The 11567-nt window shown below is 39.4% G+C and overlaps 1 protein-coding gene across 1 annotated transcript; it reads right to left on the reverse strand.

Moving 5' to 3' along the window:
- Window positions 1-657: 657 nt before the first annotated feature.
- On the reverse strand, window positions 658-10534 carry nfs1 (NFS1 cysteine desulfurase). Its single transcript, XM_074679425.1, has 14 exons — window positions 10468-10534; window positions 10146-10356; window positions 8542-8618; window positions 7500-7616; window positions 7219-7302; window positions 5759-5911; window positions 5579-5672; window positions 5281-5415; window positions 4993-5150; window positions 4790-4895; window positions 4620-4701; window positions 4380-4463; window positions 2647-2736; window positions 658-2314 (listed from the first exon to the last, which is right to left on the reverse strand). The coding sequence occupies exons 2-14, from the start codon at window positions 10249-10251 to the stop codon at window positions 2251-2253; spliced, it is 1350 nt and encodes a 449-aa protein (XP_074535526.1). The 5' UTR covers window positions 10252-10356; window positions 10468-10534; the 3' UTR covers window positions 658-2250.
- Window positions 10535-11567: the final 1033 nt, after the last annotated feature.

The raw sequence follows: 11567 nt of genomic DNA on the forward strand, positions 1-11567 counted from the left end.
TTGTCCAAATCTGGGCATTTTTAAATCCAGATTAAAAAATCCTACATCTATTCTGCTCTGGTGCATTCAAATAACTGTTTCTGAGCTAATATTAATGTTTAAAAAAATTAAGATTTTTAGCTGAGTTTTCATAAAATATCTTACCTAATTTACATTCTTTATTATTCTTATTATTTATAGATGGTTTTAACGCTTGTGTCATTGTGAAATATTTCTGTGTTTTTCACTCTCTACAGCACTTAAAATTGCTCCTTGTCTGAATATTTCTTTATAAATAAGCCTGCCTTGTTGTCTGTATTTATACACTGCCAGTGTTACCCTGTAGCTGCCCTACCAGCACCAAAAGCCTACATTCCTCCCAGTATTTTTGGCACCAACACAAACAGTGAGCCAGGGTTTATCCCCTTAAAGTAGTGGTTGAACCTCGCTAATACACTTTTGGCTGATTTGGACCTACTCCCTTGTGCCAGGCTCCAAAATCTGGTTTAAGCCTTACCAGAAGAGTGGAGCCTGTTAGGGCGGATTAACGGCTTTTAACAACCACACACGGCTGCAGTGTTGAAAAAATATTTCTGAGTGATAGTATCAAGGAAAATGAAAATAGTTCTGTGCATTCATATCCCATTAAGGCATCAAAAAAACAAACATTTAACAAAACTTTATTGCATAACCATGAAGCAGCACTTTATTGGGTAGTAATGTGTGAGATAAGAGTAACAGTAGAAGACAGGAGATGCAGGATTATAATAAATAACTCAGACTCAGGCTCAGCTGACTAAACCCAGGAACAGAATACAAGACTTTCTCATCTGTAGACAGAAACTCACATCATATTTTAATGTTGTATTTCACCATCTTCCTTGTTTATAATGAACAGACAACAGTCTTGTAGAGCGTTCCTGAGTTTCAGAACAGAAAAATAATTCTGTGATTGTCTGGATTTTCACTGCTGGTACACTGACAGATTATGAAACACTGATGTAGGAGGACAAACTGTGTGTTAGACAGAGAGGGAACAGAGCAAGGAGTGAATCTATGACTCAGCAAGCGAGAAAGTCTGACTCAGAGAACTGAAAGTGAATCATCAAATCCACAGCTGTAGGAGCGCTGCGGTCCGAAAACCAGCATCAAAAACCTCCACCTGTTCTTCGATATACCGCCAATGTTCCCGACCCACTACATCAGACCAATAGAAAGCTTGAAAACAAAGGCCTGAAAACTGAAAACTGCCCTGTGTCATGGTGGCGTTACTGGGCTTCAAATGTCAACAGTGAAAAATAATTGAAGTTAAAGCTCCTGTTGGGATTTTTTTTTTTTTGGTAATAAAACAGACTGTGATGAATCCTGATGCTTTGTAATGGCAGAAAACATCACACAAAATAGAAGCAAGATGAAAGCTCATTTCCTCACAGTTAATTTTAGGGTCTGTAGATCATGCATGAGGGGGTAGGTGTCAAATTAGAGTTAAAAAAACAAATCTATTTTTAATGTTTCCCACATGATGTATCTGACTGTTATCGTACGACAAGCTAAGACAAGGTCTAAAAAGACATGGTGGTACAACTTTCCCAACAAGACCAAAAAAATCCTCACAGGAGCTTTAATATTTGGGGGATTCACAAGTTTTAAGTTCCCCTCAGAGATTTTCTGAAACAGTTTGGTCCAGAATAGCTTATAAAGTCCCCCACCTTTCCACCCATACCCTCACCTCAAATATATATTTGAATATTAATCCTAAAATGTCTTTTACTGTATTATTATTCTTCAACTTGCTGCCTCCTCTTTTACATCAGCTGCATCTTTCCATCTGATGCTGAACTGACCGTATTAAAAAACTCTTTTAGATTAGTACACAGACCGTCACAGAGAGCTCACGGGTAAACCCGACTTTGTGATACAGGATTTAAAGTGTCACAGCTTCTGACAACTTTTCAGGCAAACATAAACGCAATCTGTCGGCCTCAAGGCGCTGACTCATGTGTAACAAACAAAACACAACAATGCTGAGGTTGACCGTCAGCTGATGGTCAACTACTCTGAGCAACATCTCCTGAGAAAGCAACTGAAGGAGCTTCTACAGAGACACAGCGACATCTAGAAACAGACTTCAAGTCCGACAGGAAGTTTGTGCGTGTTTGTGAACAGGAAGGAAAAGCTGGTCCATTTCCCAGAATTCACTAGGAATCATTGTTGATTTTTTTGTTGTTGTTGTTGTTGCCAGCCAGGAAGTAAACAGGAAGAGGGAGGAGTCTAGTGCTGCGTCCACTTGATGCTCTTCAGGTCGATCCCATCTTGGACCATCTCCCACAGAGGACTGAAGCAGAGAGAAGGAGAGACGACACCAAGCGTGAGCTTCAAACGAGGTTTTTAGAAATAACTTCAAAACCATCACACTAAAAACAAAAGATATTTTTAAAGGGTGTCATCAGGATCAGTTACAGCTAGATGTTATTTCATAGATTTTTCTAATTTCTTTCATTCAATATTTCATTCTTAAAGCAACTTATGAATCTAAAATCTGCGCCGGAGCTGACATTTTGGTTAATACAGGATCATCATTTATGTAAACTAGACTTCATGAATACGGAGACACAAATTGTTTGTAATATTTGATATCATGTGTGTGTGTTTATTGAAGGAACTGACCTCATCTCTCTCAGTCTGTGGACCTGCTGGATGCATTTCTCCGCTGTGTAGTCCACCTCTTCTTCTGTGGTGAATCTACCGATACCAAACCTAAGACATGGGCAAACACAAACTCTGGATTATATCAATGTCCATCTTTCAAGAGTACAATTCTTTGTAAAGATCAACATGTAGATATCTTTGACTCTTCCCTCTTATATTGAAGAGTTTTGCTTGGAATTTTAGGAATTATTTGAATACGATTACAAACTCACTTCTTTCACCAATGATGAAGGTTACACCAAAGAACCTGGGCCGTATTCACAGAGCATCCTAAGGCTAAAAGTAGCTCTTAGTGATTTTCAGGGAAAACTTAGAATTCCTCAGATTTCCAAGATTTTTCTTAGAATTTTCCCTCGGTAAGATAAAAGTTATTCACAAAGCGTCTTAAGCCTTAAGAGAGCTCCTAAGGAGAAAACTGTGAGGAGGAGAGAAGACTTTTAAGAAGCCTAAGATTGAACACTGATGCTGATGTTGGACTTTCCCAACACGCTAAACACAGTTTCTGCCTGAGACAGCTGTTTATCTGCTGATCCACCCACTAAACAGTCCGGTTAATGAGCAGATGAACCTCATTAACATTCATACATTTATTAATATCAAAGAAACTGATGTTATACCCTAAGTGGCCCACAAAACTTTTTAGGAACAACTTCACTTCGTGCTGTAATCTCCGCTCTCACTTGGCATCGCAGCACGTACCAGCGCGTCTCACACTCACACGCAAGCTGAGCTAACAGCAGGCTCCTCTGTCTACTTCTTTTTTTTAACCATGTCGTTCGTTGATTTGGTCGTTCTGCCAAATCAAACCGCACAGGAAGTGCTGACAGCTGAGTCTGCGTCCACCATTGAAACTAAAGACATTAAGTAGTAATATGAGCAGCATGGACAGTAAACGGATCAATAAGCAAGTCAATAAAATCGGTGTATGAATGAGGTCCGTTCAAACATTTTGAAGCTGTGTCACTAATAACTTAATTTAGCTGAGTTTTATCATCATGATATAAAAATAAATTTCACAATTACACATTTCTGAATGAAGTCTGAGTTATGTGATCCGTTGGTTTTACTGTCCATTCATTATTAGGAGCATGGGGCATTTTTCCTCCTCATCTTTTCCTCTTTTTGTACCAACCAATCAGATTTCAGGAGACTGCGTCACAGCTAGCAACGGGTCAACCACACCTCTTCACTAAAAGTTTCTGTCTCCTCTTTGCTCAGAGTTGCTCTCAGAAACTTCCTGAATCACCCTTAAGCTCAGACTCCTTGCTAGGAGTTTTTAGGCTGAGTTAGGAGCTCTCTGAGAGGACTCTGAGAAGCTTTGTGAATAAGGGCCCAGGATTAATACGATTAAAGAGCTGTTTTTTATTCAAATAATAATTTGTTTGTGTCCTTTGAAAAAATAGTTTTTCAGTATTGCTCAGCTGAATTTGTCCTGTATATGTGTTAATAGCTTTTTAAAGACCAATGCCATCTGTCTTTTTATTCCCAGTTATATGCATCACTCATCAAGCAGCATTAAAAAGCAACCACACAAAAATAGTCTTATTTTGTTTTGTTTTTTTTGTTTGATCAAATTTTACTCAGTGTCATCAACAGTTAAAAGCCCCTCAAATTGATCTTAAAATGATAGTTTTCTGTTATCAACACTGTTATTTAAAATCTGTATTAGGTTTTTGTCCTGAAAAGTTTACCTGATGGAGGAGTGAGCCAGATCTTCATCTGCACCGATCGCTCTGAGGACGTATGACGGCTCCAGGGACGCTGACGTACAAGCGCTGCAAGAACACACCCAAATGTTAATTCATCATTAAAACATTTGCCTAAATTTCTAATGAAAAAGGAAAACAAAGTCTTTTCAAAGACAGCAGCCGGAAAGTAATCAATGATTTCAGTGCAATAGCCCCTCTTTAAGAAATAAAAGTGTTTCTGACCTTCCAGAAGACAGAGCAACATCCTTCAGCGCCATCAGCAGACTCTCTCCCTCCACGTAGGCAAACGACAGATTAATGCAGCCTGAAAAGACGCAAAGTCAGATCATCAACCTTTATTTTTATCCATTGTAGTGAAAGATTTTTTAAAAACTTTAACGTTATGTGTGTACCAGGGTAGCGCTGCTCAGGATCTCCGTTCATGATAACATCAGGAATTTCTGCCATGATCTTCTGGACCAGACGATTCGCCAGCATAGACACTCTCTGATGATCATACTGCACAGAAATACGCTCTCAAACTGAGTCTCTGGATGTTTCTACTTAGTATATTGTGTATTTTTGAGTCGTAGGATGTTTGGTTGTGTTTGTTTACCTCCATCTCTTGCTGAGCGATGCTGCAGGCGGCTCCCAGCCCAACAGCCAGAGGGGTGGGGACTGTGCCAGATCGCAGCCCCCTCTCCTGGCCGCCTCCGTTCTGCAGGGGCTCCAAACGCACACGAGGGCGACGACGCACGTACAGAGCACCCACACCTTCACACACACACACAGATATCGATAATCTAACTCCTTGAAATTGGCCAAATCTGTGTTTTTTGATGTACTTGAAGTCCTCTGCCTGGGCCGTCCTTATTGGTCGTAAGTTAAGAGAGAATAGGCTCACCTTTGGGTCCATATATCTTGTGGCCGCTGATGGACATCAGATCAATTTTTGAGTCAGCAACGTTGATGGGAACTTTTCCCACAGCCTGAGCGGCATCAGTGTGCAGGAAGACTCCTTTAGAGCGACAAATCTTTCCTATGGGTTAAAAGAGTAGGAAGATAACAGTTAATTAACAAGCTTAGAAATAAAGACAGGACTGTTTCAGACTCTGTGATCATGTTTTTCTGCCTTACTCTTGCTCAATAACTCATATATGACAGTGTGGGAGCGGATAAAGGAGAGTAAAGATAATGATTACCAATCTCTTTGATGGGCTGTTTGACTCCAATCTCGTTGTTGACCATCATCACAGACAGCAGAGAAGTGTCAGGACGGATGGAGGCCTCCAACATCTGAACAGACACCAAGTGTTTATCACATACAATGATTATTTCAGAGTCCTTTGATGAGTTTTTGTTCATATGTAAAGTTTCTGTACCTCCAGGTCCACCAGTCCGTTCTTCTGAACTGGCAGGTAGGTAACGTCAAACCCTTCAGCCTCCAGGACGCGACACGAGTCCAGCACACACTTATGTTCAGTCTGTGTAGTGATCACATGACGCTTCTTGGTCTGGTAGAACCTGGCTACGCCCTGCAGGGGGAGGCAGGAAAGAGAGGTTCACAACCAAGGCCAAAAAACAAGCTCAAAAATGTGTTCAACCTTCTCACTGTGGCTTGATTGTGTTTTAATCCTCTCTAAATGTGCTCTTGAAATAGTTTTGATCATGATTTTCTGACCAATCACTGTTCTTTAAAAAGCCTGACCTGCTTATACTGATTTTTATTTTTATTTTTTATTACTGACAGCATATACCTTCAATGTTCCAATCTTATTTTATTGAAAATCATTGAACAGTCACATAGTTCCATGCACAAGCTTCCCATCTCAGAAGAAGGCAGACGAAGTGTCTAGAGTTCATTTATCAGGAAATGTTCCAGCTACACTCAGTAAAACTGTGCACATGTGTGCTAGTCACTTCACAGCCGACTGCTTTTCCAACTTTGGACAGTCCAACAGAGGGCTAGCCAATAGACTGGTCCTGAATCCAGGCGCATTACCAACCATCCTCCAACAAACCTGGGACCCTGGAAATGTGAGTATTTTAAATGCTGTGTGCTGTGGAGCAGATGTAAGAGCTTTTCCTCAGTGTCCCCCCTGTCTCTGTGTTAGCTTCAGGATGCTAACTGTAGCTGCAGTTAGCCTGTTGTTTTAGCCTGTAATGTTACGGTAAACAAGCTTCGCTGTTTTCTAAACATTGTGCACTCGGAGCTCGTGGTGCTGCTCTCAGTGACGTGGAAGAGCGGGGCGGTATCAGCGGTGGCTCATTTACATATGACGGCCACGCCCACTAAATCAGAGTGTTCTGAACAGAGGGGCTATGAGAGCCTGGAAACAATGCTGCTGTGCTTGATTTATTGGCTTTTTGGACCAAAACATGTTACTACCATGAAGACATCAATAATCCATATAAACTGCAGAAAAGGAACAGAATATGGGACCTTTAAACAACCAATAAAGTGTCCTGAGTTTTAGGTCTCATAGCAAAAAGCAACAATGGCTGGCTGTCAGACCTTCCTTGAGGTATATAAGATCAGTTTTATATGCAAGGATGGGCATGCATGTCTAGTTTGAGAAAAACAATCAGTTGTGTTAACTTTCAAGGTTTGAGTTTAACTCTGGTAATGTTTTGTAGTTAAATTTAGCCAATGACCAAAGGTCAAACTGTTCAAACAGAGCCTAATGTTGAAGGAACAGAGCCAGAGCGAATGAGGGTGCCATAAAAAGAAAATTTCTACTAGAAATAAACATTAACACTGGTTTCAAAACAAGTTTTTGCAGTGAAAGGTCAAAGTGGAAGCCTAATTCAGTAAAGAGGAGATAACAAGAAGAAATGAGACCTTGATGGCCATGTTGTTGGACTCAGTTGCTCCGCTGGTGAAGATGATCTCTCTGGGATCTGCTCCAATCAGATCAGCCACCTGCTGCTCAGAGAAAGAGACGGAAAGACAGAGATGACACACAGTCAGTCTGTCTTAAAATCAGATTGAATGAAGGACGACAACAGACAAAGCTTCAAGCTTTAACTGCAGCTCAGGCAGAAGTTTTGCATCAGTTTAAAAAAGTTAAAAAGTATTCAATAACAAACCATCTTTCTACAAACAGTAAATGTCTTTCTTACCTTTCTGGCTGTCTCCATGGCCGTCTCACTCTCCCAGCCGTAGGCGTGTGTCCTGGAGTGAGGGTTACCGTAATAATTCACCTGGTAAGGTAGCATGGCGTCCAGCACCCGGGGGTCCTGCACATAAACAAGTCTGAGCTTAAAGAGGAAGTAACTCTATCTGGCAACAGTGTCTGATTTCAAACCCGTAAATGTTCTGTTTTAAATGGTTAAAATGTTTTATTCCCTCTCCCCTTAGTTGTTAAATCCAGTTTTTATCAAATGATTCATGTTTTTATTTCTACACGGTTAGACTAATGTAATGCTCTCTATGTCTATAAATCAGGCTTCCCTCGCAGTTTTAGTCTTTTAACAGTTGCACTAAAGCATGACCACATCACCCCGATCCTGGCGTACCTCCAATGGCTTCCCATCCATTTTAGGATTCATTTTAAAGTTTGATTATTTGTTTTAAATTCTTTGAATGGTTCAGCCTCTCAGTACATCTCTGACTTTTTAAATGTTAACACTCCTCTGCTGATCACTTTCACCTCATGGTCCTAAAAACTCGTTTTAAGACCCGAGGTGATTGAGCCTTTTTGGTGGTGGCTCCCAAATTATGGAACGATATGCCGCTCGAAATTTCACCCACCCTATCAACTTTTTAATTGCGTCTTAAAACTTATTTTCATTTTTTGGCTTTTAATTCAGCATGAGAGTTGCGTGATCTCTGTCCTTTTATGTCTTTTATGGACTTAACGGCTTTGTTTTTATGGCTCTTACTGCTTTCTATGCGTTATTTCAATTAATTTATTTGTTTTATTGATGTTCTTATTGATTTTTATAGTGCAGCACTTTGGGAAACTTAAATGTTTTTAAAATGTGCTTCATAAATAAAGTGGGTTGGATTATTTTTATCTGTTTCACTTTATTAAAATGTGGACAGCTTCTGCTCTGTTATCATCTGTAACACAGTTCTCTTGGAAATTACTGTTCTTCCTTGGTGTGTTTACTAATAATTTAAACATTAGCGTGATGAAAGAAGGCATAGCAGCAGCGTTACCATAGGGGTGGTGGCCTGGAAGTCCATGTAAAGAGGACGGGGTTCATCTTTCTCCAGCTCCTGCTTCTTTATCAACTCTGCAGCACAAAAAAAAACAGAAAGTCAGTCAGCTTTTGTCAGATTTGTTTGACTCTGAGTCGTGTGGTGAGCTAAATCACAAGTCTTCTATTCTCTACATTACATCATGTCTGTCTGCAGTCTGAATAACTCCAGCCTGAAGGCCTCAGCCTTTGTCTTTCCCTCCTAACTTCCCCTCTAAGAGACGACGTATTTGAGAGCAAAGCGACTCTGCATGCCTGAATATTTAGTAAAGAATTTCTGATATGAATGTTTGTTTTAAGATTGAAGGATTATTTGTGTTGATTTAAACTAAATACAAGAGTTTCTGTGACGCAAGTTAAAGGATAGCTGTGTAAACATTTCTTGATATTATTCACTTTTTGAGAAGTTTGTTTAGACTAAAACATCCACATTCATCCAGGGACTAAATGTAATTCACCTGACAGCTGTTGTAAACGCACTACATCACATGTTCAGAGCACCAACATCACCCCAGAAATAGAGCCGAAACAGGAAAGCCAGAATTTTAGCTGAGTCACTGGGGTTCAGACGTTCATGAGTTGTTCCCTCATGAATCTTTCTTTGTCCCCTCCCCTCTTCTTCCTCTTTTGCTTTGTTTCTAAGTTTCTGACGTCATTTATTACAAGGGTCATTATTTGTCTACCATTGCACTGTATCTTTTGTTTATTTTGCATAGCTAAAACTTTTAAACTGTACTCCAAGTGAATGCTTAATGTCTGTACAGTGACGTTTCTGTGAGATAGCCGAACAATTTCACCAGAATATCTTCAGTTCATCAAACTTTTCGGACAGAAAGAGTTGATTTAGTCAAAAAAAAAAGCCGATGCCGCTCAAGGAAAGGTGAATAAAAACTGTTTTCAGTTGCAGTTTTTCATTTTTTAGACTGATGCAAAGCATACATGTGAATACAGAAGGTGATACAGAGCAACAGGATATCTGGAATTCACCAAAAGACCACTTAAGTTACACATTGCATCTTTATAAATCAACACTTTATTAAATATGAACCATTGTCAACCAAGAATGATTAAGTTATTCATGTCAAAGCACTTTTTTTGCTCTCAAATTGAGTTTTTCACTTCTCTTTCTTGAATATTTGGTGGTTAACGTCTTGTTTTAATGACTTGCAAAACACAACTAATATCCACATTTTATTAGTAAGAAATATTATTAGACTGACATGATACAGAGCAAAAATTAAACTCATTAAAAGGTCATAACGGTCATCCATTTGGGCCTTAAAGATGTTAAAAAGTGTCTGAAACTTGAAGAGTGGATGGGTGGACTTTGTTGAGCCCAAACTAAGAAATAGCTAAACAATAAGTATCTATAACCTTAGTTCCTTCTGTCTTTCCTTTTTATAAAACCATCTTTATATATCTCACTGTCGTCAGAATATAAAGTTTCATTTCAGAGTTTGAAGAAGTTTCCAGACCACATACTGAACTGCGTCACTTTGGGATTAGCATCATGCTAACTGCTCTGAGCCACATTAAATGCCCCCCGCTCCGGACGGCTGTTACCTTTCTGCAGAGTACTGGCGGCTCTCCCGTCAGAGCCAAGCCGGAGAGGGATCCACGAGGCCGGCCTGAGCAGCCGGGAGGAGACGGTCCTGCTCGGGGAAAGCATCTTGGTGGCGTGCTGGTTTCACCTGGAGACCCGCTGACCTCCAATATCAACAACACGCTGGCTGCAATCAAAACACCAGTCTGTGCTGGATCAAACCGGTTTAACCTGCAAGTTTCAGAGCAGGAAAATATACAAAACGGTTCACAATTCAAGAATTATCTGCTAACGTCAGAAAGGTTTAGTTTGTGTAAAGAAATGTTGGCGCCTGTCACTTACATCCAGGTTATAACAGAGACAAAACACGCGAAACCGAAACGGTTAGCTAAGGCTACTTCCGGTTCTGACTTTCAAAATAAAATACATTAGCTCGACGTGAAAGCGTAAGATGTTAAAGTGGAAGAGGAAAGTACAATAAGTTGTTAAAACAAACAAAAACCGTTATAAATACATAAATATTAAAACACTTAAGATAATAAGATGTGATATTAAGATTAAAAAAACACAACAACCTTTATTTAACTCTCAGTCAAAGCAGGGTTTAAAAGTGCTTAACAAAAACAAAATGAAGGAATGAAAGAAAATTATAAGAGAAATGTGCAACCACAAAACAAACAAACAAAACAAAAGAAATCAAACAAGATTTCCAGTCAAATAATTATTTCAAGTGTTTATAATGAGGTAATAAAAAGTTGATAAATGATTAAGTTAATGGACAAATAACCACTTAAAAAAGAAAACAAATTGGTTCAAAACAGAAGAACAGATAAATAATTGTAAATTTACCTACAATAGCCTAATTATATTTGACTTAAAATAGATAAATTTTATAACATGTTGAGTAAAGAATAAAGAATAAAAACCCTGTTCAATCTGGACTAAAAGGGGCCTAACTGTGGCTCTTACTTCGGACTTTTGGCATAAGTCAAGGACCAAATTCTTAACTGTACCACTGTCAAAATAAGTTCCTGGAAAAATAACTTGTTACATTACAAAGATAAGTATGACAAAATATCTCAATGTTTTGTTGATAAGAAGCTTAATTTTCTAATTTCCTGAACTTTCTTTATCTCAATCCGGTGACTCCCTCCAGCTTGACGCAGCTCGCCTTGACGCTGTTTCAGCGTTGCACAAGAAGCGGAAACATGGCACAGGACTTCCTCTGGACATGCTGCTCACATGCTGTCTACAGCTTTGTTTTGGTTCTGCCTATCAGGATCAGAACAATGTATTAGCCTGTGGTTACATAAAACAGTCCTCAGATGGTTTGCATAAGAGTTAATAAATAATCTGGACTCCTGGAGGCGTGTTCGATAGCTTTCATTAATTAATTTCTCATCATTGGGTCAATTTTACTCTGTAATGCACTGACTTTACCT

The sequence above is a fragment of the Halichoeres trimaculatus genome, unplaced genomic scaffold, assembly GCF_033239565.1.
Source record: "Halichoeres trimaculatus isolate MK-OKI-2021-1 unplaced genomic scaffold, fHalTri1.1 fHalTri1_scaffold_1, whole genome shotgun sequence".
NCBI lineage: Eukaryota > Metazoa > Chordata > Actinopteri > Labriformes > Labridae > Halichoeres > Halichoeres trimaculatus.